A 19,515-nucleotide genomic window follows, 5' to 3' on the forward strand; every position below is an offset into this window, starting at 1 on the left:
AAATCCTTGCTGTGTAACCTTAGCACACTGCCCTTTGATGGAAAGTTTCATCTGTTAAGGCACCAAAAAAGAGAGCCAAAGAAAAATTAAACAGTTCTTGGCTTTGCTTTCACAAGTTCCTAAGGCAGAGTTTGAAGTGTTAGGAGATACCATTTTACCTGTCAGAATGAAAAACAGAGCCTTGCAAAACTTTCTTAGCCTTGTTAATGGCTCTTTTTATGATGCCAGTAATTAGTGTAACCGGTACCCATAAAAAAGAAACATGGGCTGCATTTCTTGGAGTAAGTTTGCCTTGAAAATATGCAATCCATTTTGAATGCAACAGGATGGATAAAAAGCTGTATCCTAATATGATTCTGAAGGGTGAAAAGCACTTGGTAGTACTTGCAAACGTTTTCATGGTAAATGATCCCTTGCAGTCCAGATACAGAAAAGTGAACACACAGGCAAAAGAGTACCCAGTGTGGCTCAACTGAGGTCCTGATTGTGTCTCAAATGTGCCTCTGTTATTATGTGGCAAGCCCAGTTAAAGCTGTAGGGACACAGACTTATCAGTCAGTGTAGGGTGAGGTCTAAGGAGCCTTGGAAATTGTTGTTGGGGCTGATAGTATATCCTCTATGATTCAAACTGACTCTAGGACCAGTAGTACCAGTGTCACTTGGGAGCTTGTTAGAAATGTAGAATCTTAGGACCCAACCCAGTCTTTCTGAACCAGAATCTGCATATTTTAAAGATCCCCAGGTGACTCATATGTATATTATGGTTTGAGAAACACTTGGATGGGAACAATAAGCTCTCATAATGAAATTTATGTGGATGTATTCTGGAATAGAAGCCAGAAAGAAGAGCTGAGGAAAAAAATGGGGATGGGGTCATTCTAAAGAAAGGAATCATAAGGCATTTGTAAGGGTAAAAAAAGTACACCTCTAAAGACTGATAAACTTGTAAAGAAACTCTCATCAGGCAAGAAGTTGGAAGAAATTTTATGATGGAATTTCCTTCCCGACTCCCCCAAAATTCTTGGTAGTGTGTCATGGGTTATTAGTCAAATTATATTATTAGATAAATGGCACCACCCCACCCCCCAACTGAGGAAAGGTAAAAAGATGTTTTAAGAAAAAAGTACTTAGGGTACATGAGAGATACATAAAGTGCTTTGGGAAAACTATAACCATGATGAAATTATACACCATTCTTCTAGAACTTAGATCTATAAATCTTCAATCTTTAAAATGTAACTATAAAAGTACAAGTCAAGAAAGACTTTGCATAATCATGTTCAAGTCTACATGCTTAATTCCATAGCAGGCTCACAGACTTGCACTGATGCATTCAACATTAACATACATTTACTAGGGAAATTCTCTGAGCCACTCACTGTTCTGATGCTGGGTATCAAGGAGTGACCAAAACAGTCTTGGTTACTGACTGGTCTTCTGGTCTAGCTCCCTCGCTTTGTGGCTCTTATTTAAATATACTGTTATAATAGAGTTGACTATCAAGCACAGTCCACATCAAAATCAATACATTTTCTAAGAGAAAACTGCTGACAAACCATCTGATACTTAGCACAGATAAAAAAATTAAAAATCAGGTGCACAATAACAGAAGCATCACACAGTCTTAGGCCATTCAGTCCAGAGCACACAGTCTTACCTACAACAGCAGCTCTGGAGACAGTGTTGGGTCACAGTCCAGGACAAACTTTCTACTTATGATGACCCTGGGTGACCAGGAAGAGATCTAGTTGGGTTTAGCAAATCTATTTGATTTACTGCTTCAAAGAAATATACATTTTTAAGAATTCCCATCAAAAATGGCTTTTAAATCTTTACATGGTATAAAAAGAGGCATGCTTCATTGTTATGAAAAATCAATACACTTCCAAATGAAATGAGCCACTAATGAACTGAACCCAAGATGTTAGTGCTATTGTTGCTGCTGTTAGTGATTCAAAGATCATAAAGAAAATGTCTTTTTTCCTTTGCATTTTGATATTTCAAAAGAGCAAATAAATAACTACTCTTGTTAGTTTATATCAAAAGCCAGACCATTAGGACTGGCTCATGGTATCTCCTCTAATGGTTGACCTGCTTTAGCAGCTAAGAGGATCTTACTGAAAAGTTAGTTGAATTCACCTATAAATTCAGAAGGGATGTGTTTTCTAAAGTCAGTTTTAAAGATTCCCCTGAGAAATCTGCTTTCATTTCATGTGATCACCTTAGTTGGTATTTTTCTTGATGGCTATTTAAAACAGTAAAGTGGCACTTTGTGTACAGAGCAGATTGCAGTAATGTTAACAGTCATGAATACAAGACTTATCACAGACTTTTCTCTTCTAGGTGCAATCAACAAATATCCACCAATAAACTTAAAAATAAAGTGCAACAGACTTAACTCTATAGATCCAAAGCAGCCCCCACGACCGTTCCAAAGGTATTGTCTGCTTGGTGTTACTTGACAAATGAAAATGCCCCCTGCCTTTCTTCTATTTTCCTCCTCCTCCTTTTCTTGCTTTTCTTCCTCCTTCATCTTATTTGGACAAAAATCTATTGCTACATGATATTAAAATATAATTCAAAGGAACAAGAGATAACTTTTTAAAATGACCACGCTGATCTGAAAAACAAATTGCTTTTTTTTTTTTTTTAATGGAAAAGCTAAGTGTTGAAATAAAACACCCAAATGGGACACCCCAGTGACAATGAGCATGCCTGATAACCACACTGTGGTTTCTAAATAGCTTTAAAAGGAACCAGGGTTTCTTAGAGAAAGTCCTAATTCTAGATTGCCCCAGGGAAGGTACAGTATTAGCCTGGAGAAACTTGTTATGCCAGAAAGCAAGAAAATAATTAAAAACCAACAGTGTCTTTTCAAAAGGACAAAGGAGTCATCTTGATGGGATTCCCACTGGCCTAATTTTGAGTAAGATGAACGTTAGAAAGTATAAAGATAATGAATTATAACACTTTGAATTTTTAAAATCCGCAAGTCTATATAGACACCTCCAAAAAAGGAGGAAGAGAGAAAATGTTCTTCTTTATACAAGAATGCTAGCTAATAAATGTAGAAGGAATGGTAGAATTAGAAAATCACCAGTTTGTGGTTCACAATGTAATAACAATGTTAATAACAAATATAATAACTGATCATTACAGGGTGCCAAAACCATCACGTGACAGGTTGTTGGGGAACAGGCTGTTTAAACAGTCTCACAGAACCACTCACATGTTACTTATTAATTACAAACAGGAAAATATGCCTTTACATGGTGAGATCTGGCGTTATGTGCCCTCCTGAGGGGATGCAGTGGGAGGTGCGCAACATCACCTAAATGAGCGTCTTGGTGGGCCTCAAATAGGATGTTTAATCCAAGTCTAATAATGAGGAAACCATTGGACAATTCCAGAATCTAGAATGTTTTTCAGAACACCTTGCCTACACTGTTTATAGGATTCATATCATGAAGAATAGAGGGACATGGGGTACTGTTCTAGAATGGGAGACAAATGAGACAAAATGGTCAAATGTAATTGTGTGAATCTTAATTCGATCCAAGATTGGAAAAAAGCTAATATAAATGATATTTGGGGAACAATAGGGAAAATTTGAGTATGAACAATATGTTGGATGATATTATTGAATTAATGTCAGTATCCTTGTATGTGGTAGTAGTATCATGTTTTTATAAGAGAATGTCTTTGTTGAGATAGGTATGCTGAATTACTTAAGAGTAACATGTATGATGGCTGCAGCCTACCTTCGGATGGTTTTCCTAAAGGGAAGTAGGATAGGGTGTGTGCGTGAATGAATATATGTGTACATTATATACATATATACATATAAAGGATAGCAAGACAGTAACAGTTGGAGAATATAGGTGAAAGATATACAGGTTATTTATGATTCTGTTCATTCTAATTTTCTGTGAATTTCACAATTAAAACTTGTAAAACTTAGTGAAAGAATAAACAGTAATAAATGTGTCTGAAGAGAAACATAATGAACTATAGAAAATGCTGAAATAGAATGCAGAGATGATCAAGAATTGTAGAGACAAAATGAAATGGGAAGATCTAACCTATATCTAATTGGAATTCTAGAAAGATAAAATAGAAATAATGAGAGCCAATATTCAAAGACATAAAGAGATTATCATTTTCTAGAACTTATGAATGACATGAATTCACAGATGAAGAAAAAAAGATGTAACAGGCAAGATAAATAGAAAGCCAACAGTTGGACATAGTATGGGGAAATGCAGGACACCAAGACAAAACTTAAAAGGCAGCCAAAAAGAAAGGGCAGATCATCTACAAATAAATTATAATTAGGCTGGTAGGTGATTTATCAATTGTAACAGTGGAAACCACAAAACTATTGAATAACTTTAGTGGAAGAAAATTTTGTCAACTTAGAAAAACTGTCTTAAGACAATTTAGACTTAAACAATAGTTTACTACAAGAAAGTCTTTATTAAAGAAACTTCTACAGTATGTACTTCAAGAAAAATAAAAACCACAGAAGAAGGGAATGAGATGCAAGAGGCAATAGTAAGTGATAAAGTTTGTCAGTATTTAATTAAATCTAAACAAATTTTTTTTGTTTGTGAGACAGAGTTTCACTCTGTCGCCCAGGCTGGCGTGCAGTGGCACGATCTCAGCTCATTGCAACTTCCACCTCCCAGGTTCAAGCAATTCTCCTGCCTCAGCCTCCCAAGTAGCTGGGATTACAGGTATGCACCACCATACCTGGCTAATTTTTTGCATTTTTTAGGATAGATGGGGTTTCACCATGTTGGCCAGGCTGGTCTCGAACTCCTGGCCTCAGGTGATCCACCCGCCTCAGCCTCCCAAAGTGCTAGGATTACAGGCATGAGCCACCACACCTGGCCTAAACAAGTGTATTTTTAAGTAATATATCTAACTTGTAGGATTACAAAAAAGCTGTACTTGTTAGCAAAGCTATGAAAATAAAACATTTCACCTGGTGGTTTTAACAGAAAAAGTTCTAAGACTATAAATATTAATACATATTTTTGATTTATTTAAATATGAGAAAAGACATCAAACAAAAATAATCTTGTATTATTAAAAAATGAAGGCTTGGACTTTAAGGAAAGAAAGGTGGTACTAAAAAGAGGGTAATAATAATGTAAGTCACAGGGAGATAAATGGAGTTAAAAGATTCTAGGAGCTTGTATCATTTGGGCCGGGGGTTAGGCTATTGAAAAACTTGAGATGCTTAAAAAATGCATAACAAATTTTAAGGGCACACATGAAAAAGAAAAATAGAAATTAGCTAACTACCAAAAATCTAGTGAGGGAACATAGGATAAAAAACAACAATGTAATAAATATTTTTAAAAAATAAAAAGCCAAGAAAGTTTCTTTAAAAAGGCCAAAAAAAAAAAAACAAAAAAAAGACAAGTAGAAGGCACAAAGACAGCAGAATCAAGTCAATTTAAATATATGAGTAATAAAAAAAAAACAACATAGATTAAACATGCCAGTTACAATCAGAGATTGATGGATTTGATTTTGAAAACAAAATAAAATCCAGCTTCGGCTGGGCGCGGTGGCTCATGCCTATAATCCCAGCACTTTGGGAAGCCGAGGCAGGTGGATCACCTGAGGTCAGGAGTTCGAGACCAGCCTGGCCAACATGGTGAAACCTCATCTCTACTAAAAATACAAGAAATTAGCCGGGCGTGGTGGCGGGCATCTGTAATCCCAGCTACTCGGGAGGCTGAGGCAGGAGAATCGCTTGAACTCAGGGGACAGGGGTTGCAGTGAGCCAAGATCACACCACTGCACTCCAGCCTTGGGGACAAGAGCAAAACTCCATCTCAAAAAAATAAAGTAAAATAAAATCCAGCTTCAACTGCTTTCAAGACACACATCCACAATATAAGGAAATGGAGAGGCAGAAAGTAAAATGATGGAAAAAACATACCAGGCAAATATATCAAAAATAAAGGTAGAATAGCTATATTTATATCAGATAATATATGCTTTTAAATAAAACCATTTTATAGAGATAAAGAGGATGACTACATGATGACAAAGTGTTCAATTTATGAGGAAGATAAAACAATTTTAAATTGATAAGAGGGTCGTAAAATCTTAATATATACAAAAGAGAAACTGAAAAACCATAAGGAGAAATTGTCATTGAACCATCAAAACTCGAGATTTCAGTATACTAGTTTGAATATTGATAGGTCAAGCAGACAAAAATTAGTAATGATATAAAAGATGTAAACATAAGTAACAAATGATTTAATAGATACATGCAGAACCCTGCACAGAAAAATTAGACATTCTTCTGAAGAACATATGGAATATTAACAACCGTTAAATCAACGTGGAGTGTTTACAAGTGTTCCTTGTGCAACTTCTAACTTATAAAGCAAGTGTCAACAAATCTCTGAGAACTGGTGTCATTACAATCCACATTGTCTGACCACAATGCATTTAAGTTAGAAATTAATAATATTTTAGGCTGGGCACGGTGGCTCATGCCTCTAATTCCCAGCACTCTGGGAGGCTGAGGTGGGTGAATCACCTGAGGTCAGGAGTTCAAGGCCAGCCTGGCCAACATGGCAAAATCCCATCTCTACTAAAAATACAAAAATTAGCCAGGTGTGATGGCACACACCTGTAATCCCAGCTACTCGGGAGGCAGAGGCAGGAGGATTGCTCCAACTCAGGAGGCAGAGGTTGCAGGGAGCCAAGATCATGCCACTGCACTCCAGCCTGGGCAAGAGTGAGACTCTGTCTCAAAAAAATATATATATAAATAAAAATAAAATAATATTTTAAAAACCTATACATTTTAAAGGGAATAAATAAATAATGGGACAAAAAATTATAGTGAAAACTTAAAAATACTTAGAACTGTGTAACAATCAAAATGCTATATGTCAAAATTTGTAGGATGCACCAGAAGTCATGATTTAGGAAATTTTATCTTAATTCTCATGTGAGAAAAGTTATTTAAATTCAAGAAGCTAATGAGCTAAGCATTGATCTGAAGATGTTATATATTTGAAAAAACAGACTATGTCCATAGAAATGAATGAGTAGAACTTAATATTTTTTTAAAAATTAAGATAGTATCAACAAAGGCAAAAGTCAGTTCTTTCAAAACTTAAGAATGTGCATATATATTGTACCTTTAGCATGTATGAATATTACTTTTTAAAAATTAGAAATAAGCGAAATCAAATGGGATTGTCTTCATTTCTGTGGTAAATTATTCTGTACAAACACACATATACATTACCCAGCCACCAACCACAATCAAATGTGCACCAGCACCTGGAACCCACACTTAGGAAAATACCTTTGGCAATGTGCCTACTTTTATTGTGTGATGTGTGCATTTCTGCATGGTGATCAAGGCCAGGGAGGCACTCCTAATGCAGAAGCCCCAGCTCTGTCACCTCTGAGAAGCCTCCACCTGGAATCTCTTGCTTACCTTGACAGGTGAGCTGTCCAGGGGAACTGTCCAGAAGCAAATAATTCCTGAAGTCAAGCCTAAAACAGGCCTGTGAAGTAAGTCCAAGGAGAGCAGGGTCTCCTTGGAGCACCCTGCTGCAGGTGTCTGGCAGCTTGGAAAAGGGACATAGACAAGATGCCATGCATGTGACTCTTGCTGAGGACAGCATCTTTGGCATGGAGGGTACATTAAAGCTGGTGTTAAAGCAGTGTTTTCACCAAGTCAGGTTAAGTGCTACAAGCTGGTTAGCTTGCACAGGGCCTGGGTGCTCAGTAGGGCACAGCACTTGGGGTTTAGTGCTCTACAGTCACTAGTAATGTTATTTTTGAATTTGAGTTTTATAGTGAAGTCCAATGGGATAATAAAGCACGTGTTGGGGAGTCGGAACCTAGAGACTTGGTTCACTTGCCAGTCAACCTCCCTCCACTTCCCCAGGACTGGTTCTCATAGACCAATGTGTACCTCCCAGCTCCCTGGGGTTCCCCCACCACACCTACCCTAGACTGGGAGGCTTAGGGTCAGTTATGCTCCCACAGTCTTGGGACAGGGAAGGCAGCGGCCATCCACCCCAAGCTGGCAGTGCCACACTGCATTTATCTTTTGCCCACCTACATCTAGGCACCCAGCATGTCCCAGCACAGAGGCTGCAACACTCTAGAGCAAGTCTGTCCAATCTGTGGCCCACAGGCGGCATGAGGCTCAGAACAGCTTTGAATGTGGCCCAATACAAATTTGCAAACTTTCTTAAAACATGAGATTTTTGTGTGATTTTTTGTTTTAAGCTCATCAGCTATCGTTAGCATTCGTATATTTTATGTGTGGCCCAAGACAATTCTTCCAGTGTTGCCCAGGGAAGTCAAGAGACGGGACACCCCTGCTCTAGAGGATCACCCCTCTGCCGTAGGTTGGGATGGCCAGCCAAGGGGAGGGGGGAGATGCCTGGCTTGACTTCTGGCTGTTGGGAAAAGGAACTCAACAGCTGGCCACACACCAAGTAAAGGGGATGGGAAAGCTCATTGAATGACAAATAGAAACCTCCATGGTAGATGGAGAGATCGCAGAAGGAAGAAAGCTTTTTTCCCTGCTCTTAGACTTAAGGGCCTGAATTTGCATTTTACCGTCGGCTCTCCACATATGTAGCCAGCCATGAATGCTACGAGGACACATGTGGGAGCCAACCTATGCAATTAAAAGGCATTTTTGAAAACCACTCCTACCACGCTTTATGTTTGCAGAGAAGTATGAGTGGCAAGAGGGGATCCACAGTGATTTTGGACAGGAAGTTTCTTCCTCTTCTGCCACACCGCCCCAGATTCACTGGATGCTCAGCTTCTCCTATGTATTTGAAATGGTGAAATGTCAGCAAATGGCTGGGGCATCAAGGAATTGAGACATGAAATCCATACCACTGTCTGTGCATTCGCCAGGCCTTCTCTAAGTGACCGAAGACTCTAATCAAAAGTTATGAGCTACACAGCTGCTTCCGAAACTCCTTACCTGAGCCATTCAAGAGAGGTGAGGCACAACTGAACACACAGGATTGAGGGAGATGAGAATACCTGCTAGGAAAGAGGTCTGGATATAAAGATGACTCATCAGGTCCTTAGAATGACTTGCATAGGAACTAGGTCATTCTGTGAGATTATGAGAAATACATGCAGAAGCTGGTGCTTATCAGATAGAAAAGGAAGGAGCTGAATCAAACCACAAGCTATAAGGAGACAGGTGGCCCATGAGGATGAGAGAGCAGGGCACCCTCTTTATATAAGCACTTAGATCTACTCAGAAACAATAAAGGCAGAAAGCCACCTGTTTATTGCTTCATCCAGCCAGGGAGGAACCTGTGCCAGACTTTAAAGCAGTGACAGGCCAGAGCCAGAACAATTGAATTGTAAAAATGGACACAATCACTAATGCCATATGAATAATTCATCTGTTATAATTCTGCTTTCCAAAGTACGTTTTCTGGGCACACCAAATGTAAAAGAATTCTGGAAATAGAAGCAATCTTGTCTGCATTTTCTATATCAATGCATCCAGTCAACTAATAGATGTAGCATGGCTGACTCTTGAATATCTGCATAGATGGAGGAATCTGATCACAGAGAACTACAATTAGTCCCACCTCACCTTATCTAGAATTTGTCACATCCATCTTTCCACAAACTTTAATGGAGCTGAGCACAAGTTGCAAAATAGACGATTTCATTCTTTGTCTTGACAACCTATTGGAGTTACCAAATCAGCAAAGAATTATTTGAACAATATACAGTAGGATGAAGAGAAACAAAGTCTTATAATTCTCAAATTGAGTAATCAAATTTTCTTTTTTTTTTTTTTTTGGAGACAGAGTCTCACTCTGTTACCCAGGCTGGAGTACAGTGGCATGATCTCAGCTCACTGCAACCTCTGCCTCCTGGGTTCAACCGATTCTCCTGCCTCAACCTCCTGAGTAGCTGGGATTACAGATGTGTACCACCACACCCGGCTAATTTTTGTAGTTTTAACAGAGACCTCAAGTGATCCAACTGCCTCAGGCTCCTAAAGTGCTGGGATTACAGGCGTGAGCCACCGCGCCCAGCCCAAATGATTTTTATTAAGTGATTATTGCCGGGTGTGGTGGCTCACACCTGTAATCCCAGCACTTTGGGAGGCCGAGTCGGGCAGATCAGGAGGTCAAGAGATCGAAACCATCCTGGCCAACATGGTGAAACCCCATCCCTACTAAAAATACAAAAATTAGCTGGGCGTGGTGGCACACACCTGTAGTCCCAGCTACTCGGGAGCCTGAGGCAGAAGAATCACTTGAACCCGGGGGGGCAAAGGTTGCAGTGAGCCGGGATCGCGCCACTGCACCTCCAGCCTGGCAACAGAGCAAGACGCCATCTCAAAAAAAAAAAAAAAAAAAAAAAAAGTTGGGTGTGGTGGTGGGCGCCTGTAATCCCAGCTACTCAGGAGGCTAAGGTAGAAGAATTGCTTGAACCCGGGAGGCGGAGGTTGCAGTGAGCCGAGATTGCGCCACTGCACTCCAGCCTGGGCGACAGAGCAAGACTCTATCTCAAAACAAAAACAAAACCCAAGTGTAAACTCCTACATATAACATAGTGAAAAATGGAAATTCAAAGATATGGTATTAATGTTCAACCTTTTGAGAATAAAAATATTTGAGAGGGGAAAAAAGATAGCAATATCATGCTATACAAGCACTTACTAATTTAACAATTTTTTCTTAACAAAGATGGGAAGAAAGATGACAGTAACTAAACCTGCCGTAAAAGAAAACAAAGGACCTAATGGAAAAGGTGGGGAGGTGGGGAGAGGTGCGGGGCAGGGGGAGGCAGCGTGAAGGGGCTGGGGAAGAGTCCAGTAAAGGTAAGACCATGAAAACAGCGTGCTTCAGACTCAAAAGAATGCCCTTCCCATATCAGTGGAGCCAATGTTCTATGCATACAATCGTCACTTTGGGGAATTTGAGTTTGTAATGTTCACTCTGCAAGATAATAAGGAAATGCTGGGATGGTGCATGGGTGGCTAACTCCTGTAATCCCAGCACTCTGGGAGGCCAAGGCAAGAAGACTCCTTGACCCCAGGAGTTCAAGACCAGCCTGGGCAACATAGTGAGACCTCAGCTCTCCAAAAATAAAGCCAGGTGTGGAGGCACATACCTGTAGTCCCAGCCATTTGGGAGGCTGAGGCAGGGAGATCACTTAAGCCCAGGAGATCTGGGCTGCAGTGAGCTATGATGGTAACACTGCACTCCAGCCTGGGAGACAGAGTGAGACCCTGTCTCAAATAAATATACATACAACTAGTCTAGGGGACTTCAGTTGTTGCTCACAACAACAGAAGTTATTTTTCCTTCCCATTTTACACCTGAAGAAACAAGGGTCACTCTAGTTAAATGATTTGCCCAACGCTGCTCGGCTAGGGGCTAGAATATAAAAACGTAAGAATGTGTTTGAACCCAAAACTCTTTCCACAACGTCCCTGTAAAATAGGATTGTCTGAAACGGCTCCCTTTTTGTACTGGCCAATACAGTAGCCACCAGCTATATGTGGTTAATTAAAATTAAATTTCAGTTCCTCAGTCACACTACATTTCAAGTGCTCAAAAGCCACATGTGGCTCATGGCTGCCATATAGGCAGTACAGATCCTAGGACACTTCTGTCAGCAGAGGTTTTTTCAGACAGGCTCTAAGTTCTACTTAGCACTTGGCTTCTATGATTCCCTGATTTCTCAACCTGTCCTGCAAGCCCTTCCAGAGTCTGACTCCAGCTCCTCTTTACTGTTGGGTTATTCATAATTCCCAGCCAGGTTCTTTCTGTGCCTGCCAGACTGGGCTCTATTTCTATGTCCCCCATTGTACCTAACACCGTGCCTTCTATTAAGCAGATAGTAAACATATGGACGGATGGATCTATGGAAGAAAGGAAGAGATGAAATAAGGGAATGGCATACATTCATGCTTTCATTAGACAAATACTTATTGAGTGACTGCTATGTGTTAAGCACTTTTAGGTTCCTGGGATTACTATAGTGAACAGACAAGATCTCATGAACCTTCTGTCTGGTTGGGTGGAAAAGTGAGGAATAGATCATAAGGAAGCTTACAGGTAAATAAAAGTTCAGATAGCGCCAAGTGTTATAAAGAAAATAGCGTGATGTGCTGAGGGACTGGAAGTAGGACTGGATCTGGGAAAACTATAGATATGGTGGTCTGTGATGAGGTACCATTTGAACCCAAATCTAAATAATCAGAAGGACCAACCATAGGTAGAACTGAGTGGTACATATTCCATGAAAAAACTTTGCTGCTGAAATAATACTTTTGCATACTTTGATGAGACGTATCATTTGTCAGCTTCTGATATATGAGCCAGTGTAAGTACCCAGTTAAATTTTAAAATTACCCTGGAGGAAGGCCGCAACAAGGAAATGGGTGAAACAATTAATTTACTAAGACAGATTAATATGTAGTCTATTAAAGTTGAAATGGCATTTATCTTCTATGATGTTCTCTTTTGTTGTATAGCTTTGTTCCTGGACCACTTAAAGCTACCCTCAAAGAAGATGTATTACAGAAGGCAAAATTCTTTCAAGATAAAAAATATCTTTCAAGAGTAGCAAGAAGTGGCAGAGATGGTGCTATTCAAAATTTTATCAGAAGCACCTCCCATACCTTTAAGAATGGAAGAAGGATAGAAAGTGCTCCCAAACAACATGATTAAAAAAAATGCTTGAACAACTTAGCCTTAGGAAGCATGGTAAGACTCTGGACTTAAATATAACTAAATCTGCTTCCAGAACTCAAGCAACAGTTTGTAGGTTATCAGAGGACTTGACCCCCTGCATTCATTGGTATTAAGATACATCTTGTTCATTTATTTGACCACTCCTGACAATTCCAGCACTCTACGACTGATATGTCGAAGAACTGTTTCATTAGAAGGCAGAAGAATGAAAGAAGTGTTTTGAAAAGTCTAACGGAGATATAATTTGAAGGTAAAATTTATATGACATATGCATATGTGTACATGGGTCAATGTTAATTCTTTTATCTCTGTCCAGTTCATTTTCTGCAAACCCATCCTTCTTTCCTAATTTAGTAATGTCTAATGCTCATCTATTTAATCAAAGTTATTTTTTAACATTTTAAGCTACTCCAAAATTTAACCTAGAAATGGATGCTGTTTATATGTCGTATTTTTTTAAAATTTGACCTTCTATTCCATTTAAACACACCACTGTGGGAGTTGTTTGCTTGGACTGATGAGAAGAGGGTAATTTTCTCCATCTCTAAATCCTCCTGAACTCACTGAATTAATTCCCGCAGAACATAAATTATTGCTTTTGAGCTGGAAGTTTTCTCTTCATTAGGAAGCTTACTGCCATTTTCATGGAGCTTGAAGCCCCCATTTTGATGGACTTCTAGTCTGTCTTTCCTGTTATGGTCATTTGTTAATTTTCACTAACCCATATATTCTTTAAACAAGGAGAGTCAAGACACAACTTGTCATAGATGAAGCTCTGAGTTACTTTTACCCATCAGGTAGCTGTTTAGTCAATAATAAACAGCACCAAAACAGGATTGGCAGAGCTCTTAAAAACAGCCTTAAATACACAGAGTTTAGAAAAATGTAAGAAAATCATTGTTTTAATCTACAAATTCATATGCAGTTGCAGAGATGCAAAAGAGATGAGACTAAGTTAAAGTAGGAAAGGTTTTATAAAAGTATTGATGGCTGTGTCTTCATCTGCATTTTTGTTTTTATGATAGGGCTGATATTTTCAACAACGAAACACCCAATGTTCAGACCTTACCTCAGTCTAAGAGCAGGCTCCACAGTTGGTAGCAATGGCCCTGTTAGGCAGACTATCCCCCTCTTTGGGAATGGAAAGAAGCCCTGCCTGGATGCATGCAGCAGATGGATACTGACACCAAGGACATTCAGATTTTCTTTCCTATACCTATTTTCATAAAATTTGGAAAGAAAAACTATCTGCAGTATTTTTTTTAAAACGACTTCTGCCATTCTTACTTAGGGAAATCCAGAGATAGCACCTCATGTCTTCAGAGGAGCAAGAAGTTCAAGGAGTTAAATGTCACATTCATACTCAGGTAATAGAGAAGAATAAAACACATCAGGTTTGCTTCATCTATCCTAAGTGGTGCTTAGGGGTTCAAAAAAAGTGTTTCAAGTACAGGAAATTAATGAGCAATATTTACTATGTATTTTAATAAAAGGGATTTTTCTAGTTAACTCTGAGTTTAAGCATAAACTCCTTTCTTTTGTTAATTGTTGGAAATACCATTAAGATGTATTTGTCTGTTTTTCTGCACTGGCAACTAAAGAACGTCAAACAAATATTCCCTTGGTGACAGATTATTTTTAGCATTTTGGGCCATCTTTTGAATCACTAATAGGTGAGAGCTCTAAAGCATGCTGCAAATAGAAGTTCCTTTTTAAAAATCCCTAATATTAGTATTTTCCCTGATTTACGTCTTTCTCCTAAAAGTGGAAACAGCAAAAATTAAGTTGAATATAAATTTAATAAAGCTACATTTAACCCAAGAATCACACAAGCAGGATGCTTCTTGGTTTAAAAATGTGAATTAATTGACTGTAATGGAACTGCCTCCCATTACCTCTGTACTGAGCTATGAATCAAACTTTTTTTTTTAAGTAGAGGTCAAAAGGAGATGCAACTTAACACGGCATCAGATTGTAATACTTAGAATTCAACCAAATAACTTTTTTTCAAAACTGGGGCTTTTCTGTGGGGCAAGGGGACAGAGAAGAATGGGTGGTAGCGGGAGATAAGGGGAGAAAAGGATCATATCTCTGTCAGCCCACTCCATTTTTTTTCTTAGCACTTCCCACATTTATCAGTCTTACAGCTTATCTAATGGCTCCAGGCTGAAGTCCAATCCCAGCATTACAGTTTATATATCAAAAAAAATTTTCCCCAACCCCCTGCAGACTCTAAATCTGACTTAGTAGCTAGAAACCCTGTAAATATGGTCTTAGCAGACATTAAGGGAAACAAAGGCAAGGCAACATGACAATGCCAAATTTGCAATTTCTACTTATCCACTAAGCTATCAGGCCTAGTTAGTCCATCGTTCCTAACTCTGACATTTCTGAATGACTGGCATTTTCTGACAGTTTTGTTGTTTACCTGTCTAAAAACTAAGTATAGTTGGCTCTGTATCTGTGGGTGTTCCACATTCATGAATTCAACCATGGATAAAAAATATTTAGAAAAAGAAGGATGGTTGTGTCTGTACTGAACATGTACAGACGTTTTTCTTTTCATTCTCTAAACAATAGAGTATAACAACTATTTAGCATTTACAGTGTATTATGTATCGCAAGTGACCTAAAAATAATTTGAAGTATATGAGATGTGTGTAGATTATATGCAAATACAACATCATTTTATGTAAGAGACTAGAGCATCTGTGGCTTTTGTTATCCTTGGGAGGTCCTGGAACCAATGCCCCAGAGATACCTAGGGATGATTGTACTGAATCATGAAACTAGATATATGCTTTGTAAACTATATGTACTGTAACTTAATCATATAATTATAAAAATTTAGAAAATTCTTAGAGTATTTCTAAGCAAGTAGGCTTTTCCCTTGGCTGAGATTTTTACAGACTCATGTAACTAATTTTAAACTAAAATATTCTGAATACCATAAACCCTTCTGCAAGTGGATAAGAATTAAATATGGAGAGAGTCTGTATGCAAATAGTAATCCATAACCTTGAAGGGATTTATCTTAGTGGAAAAGACCAATTTTGGCCTTTTAAAAATGTATATTTTTGGTGTATTTTTATTTTTCTTTTTCATGCATTCAATAGTCTATACTGGATAAAAGCAACCTGTTGGGCCAAGTGTCAGAATTTATGGTACAGCCCATAAAAAACAATGATGGCCAAGAGGAGGCACACTTGTATAACTAATATGCAGGAAATGAATTCTACAGTGTTAAATAACTAAGACAGACTGTAAAACACATAGGAAGTATTAGAGCAGAAACAGCACAATATTTAGAGTCCAGAGATTTGGACCTAACACCTGGTTCTGTCACTGATTCCTTGTGACATCGAGTCCATTTCTTCACCTTAAAACAAATGCTGCTGGAGAGATTATTCCTCTGCTTAAATTTACCATTTAAAAATACCACCAAAAACACAAACTCTTAGGATGCATGAATACAGTTTGAATAGCATTTTTAATAGCAAAAATGTGTTTATACTATAATAGCTTACAACCATCTTTTCAACCATCTTTTTCAATACAAAATAAACATATTCATTTTCATATTTTACATTTCTCACCTCTATAACATATACAATAAAAATCCCAGACATTGTTGGCTGGCTGATTCTTGCAAAGAGATGCATAAGTAAACTAGTCAAGTACATCTTAACCATTTTGGGTGTCATTTAGTCAGTCATGAAACAGTAATATGGAGACATAATTTTGAAAATTAAGCAAATGAATCTGTTCTCTAGAAATGCCTTTTCTCTTGAGTTATAGTAGTATATTTATAACTGTATTAAAATTTATACAAATCAGTAGGTTTTTATTTCCACACCTTCACAATCCCATCTCTAGAAGCAGTTACGATGAAGCCCTGTGTTGTCTGGAATGTGGCAACATCAGTGATGATGTCGTGATGTCCCACGGGCAGGGACTCTGGGCCCCTTCGAGGGGTGTCATCACTTGGTCCTACTTTCTGCTTATTCTGAATTTCCTGTTTGGTGATTGAAAGTCAGGGAGCAAGCCAGAAGTTAAAAGTCTGTACCACATTCTTCCTCTCGTCAGTAATCCTGCTTCTGAGATACTGTTGTGGTATTTAAGTTAACACCTTTTGTAGTCATGCTTTCACAAATACACTGAGCAAAAGGAGTAAAGGAGCCAAATGACATTCTAGGGTCCTAGTCACTGGATTTCATGGGTAGCCACTTATAAATATGGAAAATTTATTTCAGGTCAATATTCTGTGCATATTAACTTTTGCCAACATCAAAAAGGGATAGAATATAATTAAAAGACGTATAGGCCAGGCATGGTGGGTCATGCCTATAATCCCAGCATTTTGGGAGGCCAAGGCGGGTGGATCACAAGGTCAGGAGATCGAGACCATCCTGGCCAACACGGTGAAACCCCGTCTCTACTAAAAATACAAAAATTAGCAGGCTGTTGTGGCGTGCACCTGTAGTCCCAGCTCCTCAGGAGGCTGAGGCAGGAGAATCGCTTAACCTGGGAGGCAGAGGCTACAGTGAGCAGAGATCATGCCACTGCACTCCAGCCTGGCGACAGAGCAAGACTCCATCTCAAAAAAACAAACAAAAAAAAGAGGTATAAATGACCAGAATATAAAAAATACATAGCAGATGTTCTACCACTTCTAAAGCTCATTAATATTTGTCATGAAGGAAGCACACTTTCATTTATAGAGCACCTACTTTGGCCCAGGTGCTAAAGGTATATTCTCTCACTTGAAGTTTTTGCCTAAGTCAAGAATACAAACTTTACAGGCCCAAAGCCAGGTTTAAATCCCAGCTTTGTTTACTAGCTGTGTGACCTTGAACAAGTTACTTAACCTCACTGTGCCTTTTTAATTTGTAAGAGGATAATAAAAGTGCTTCCTTACGATGTTATAAAGTACATACTGGTCATGTGAGCTATTACCTTATATGCACTTTCTTTATGCTTATTTTACCTTAATAAAAGTTAATTTTTTTAAATACAGAAAATTCAAGAAAAAATAAAGTTCCTAAATTCAAAGTACTCCTCGCTTGGTCAAGCCATTTATTTTAATCAATTCTGTTTACAAAAGCCATGTATGTGCTTACAAAAGTTGAAAGGAATGAAAAGAGTACAGTACCTGGACAACTTCAGTGCCTTCAATTATTTTCCTGTAGTAGGACACAGATGGGGAACTAGTACTTCCTGCAACAACATAGGACCTTTCTGGGTAAGCCAAGTCCCAAAACCTAGGAAAGAGGAAATAAATGATGACAATCTCTTTAGGACAATGGGAGGAACTAATAATCATTGGCTTATCTTCATCAATGCATTTTTTCTTTTGCATTAGGCAAAGAGGTTTTCATAGAACAGCATACCATTGGTTACAAATAAAGTATTAACAGCTGTCCTTATAAGATGATTTTAAACATTACAGTGCCATCAGTATCTATAATAACAGCTTGTAAAAGTATCCATTTTATTATTTAAGTATTGAGATAGTGTACCTTATTTTCATATCTGAGCCAGCTGTTAGCAGGATAGGATTTCCATCTGCAGGACTACAGTAAATACCATGGACGCTATGAGGAGAAGGCTTAAAAGAAATAGATGTGGAGTCAAATAAAAGACATCCATGCATTCCATAAATGATGGTGCTATTTCTAGAGGCAAGTTAACTGTCAGTAGCTTTACAAGCACCTGGTTACCTGAAGAAATGAGAGACCAGTTATGTATGCCCTATCTACTTCAATCTGGCCTTTTCCTAATTATGCTAGATCTTATTGGGGTTCCAAAGAATCATCACAAGCTTTATGGGCTAGCAACTTATTTACCCAATAATGCAGAACACTAGCAAGGAAACACTCATGTAGCAATGGCCACATGATACTTGATGTTATTAAAAACCTAAATTTAAACATAACCCTAAAGCCCAACAGATACTAGGTTTGATTAAATGCCTGAAAGTACTTAGGATGTGGGGAATAATATCATCCTTTACAGTAAAATCTGAAGTCAAACCTGTAATTCAGAAAGTGGTGGTGCACTGCTGGCCCAGAGAGTAAATCTTCTGTCACCAGTCTCCATGTCCCACATGGACACTTCGTTGTTGCCCTGAACAGCTAAAGGAAACAAAGGCCAGAATCTTGACTCAGACAAAAAGAGTTGGGGAAGACTACAACAAAACAAATTGCAGTCCTGAGAGAAAGAAAAACTTCTTTCTTTCTTTCAGGGGGAGAGACGATATAATATTTACTTAATATTTACTGAGCCAGTAAATATAGTAAATATTTTTACTATGGGCTAGTCACTGCGCTAGGCACTGAAGAAAAGATGGCAAACAAAGCAGAAAAATTCCCAGTTTCATGGAACTTCCATTCTAGTGGGGACGACAGACAAAAATGCAAAGGCCCTTCTGAAGCAGGAGTGTGCTTAGTTGAAAGAACAAGTCAGTGTGGCAGGAACAGACTGAGAATGGGAGATAAGTAGGAGAAAGGGCACTAGTGCTGGTCTTTTTCCATTTGCTGCTCTAAATCTGACCTGAATGAACCACATCAACAAGCTTCTGCACCCCCTCTGGCTGGGTCCGCCAGCCTGTGGTAGGCTAAATAACGGCCCCAAAGGTATCCAAGTCCTATCCCCTGGAACCTGTGAATGGTACCTTATGTGGCAATGTGACTTTGCAGATGTGATGAAATTAAGGACCTTGAGACAGATTATTCTGGATTACTCAGGGGGCCCCACA

General features: G+C 38.6%; 2 protein-coding genes across 2 annotated transcripts in view; one reads left to right on the forward strand and one right to left on the reverse strand.

The window, feature by feature from the left end:
* COL6A6 (collagen type VI alpha 6 chain) overlaps positions 1-15,029 on the forward strand; it is a 167,624-nt gene extending 152,595 nt beyond the window's left edge. The window contains exons 36-37 of the mRNA XM_054483246.2: positions 2,344-2,437; positions 12,539-15,029. Coding sequence (XP_054339221.1) covers positions 2,344-2,437; positions 12,539-12,734 — 290 coding nt within the window. The 3' untranslated portion in view covers positions 12,735-15,029. The remainder of the gene's footprint in view (positions 1-2,343; positions 2,438-12,538) is intronic.
* A 1,200-nt stretch (positions 15,030-16,229) lies between these two features.
* PIK3R4 (phosphoinositide-3-kinase regulatory subunit 4) overlaps positions 16,230-19,515 on the reverse strand; it is a 72,258-nt gene continuing 68,972 nt past the window's right edge. The window contains exons 17-20 of the mRNA XM_054483247.2: positions 18,792-18,892; positions 18,278-18,366; positions 17,911-18,019; positions 16,230-16,773 (exon numbers count right to left, since the gene is read on the reverse strand). Of these exons, the coding sequence (XP_054339222.1) occupies positions 16,603-16,773; positions 17,911-18,019; positions 18,278-18,366; positions 18,792-18,892 (470 nt within the window). The 3' untranslated portion in view covers positions 16,230-16,602. The remainder of the gene's footprint in view (positions 16,774-17,910; positions 18,020-18,277; positions 18,367-18,791; positions 18,893-19,515) is intronic.

The sequence above is a fragment of the Pongo pygmaeus genome, chromosome 2 (assembly GCF_028885625.2).
Source record: "Pongo pygmaeus isolate AG05252 chromosome 2, NHGRI_mPonPyg2-v2.0_pri, whole genome shotgun sequence".
Classification (NCBI taxonomy): domain Eukaryota; kingdom Metazoa; phylum Chordata; class Mammalia; order Primates; family Hominidae; genus Pongo; species Pongo pygmaeus.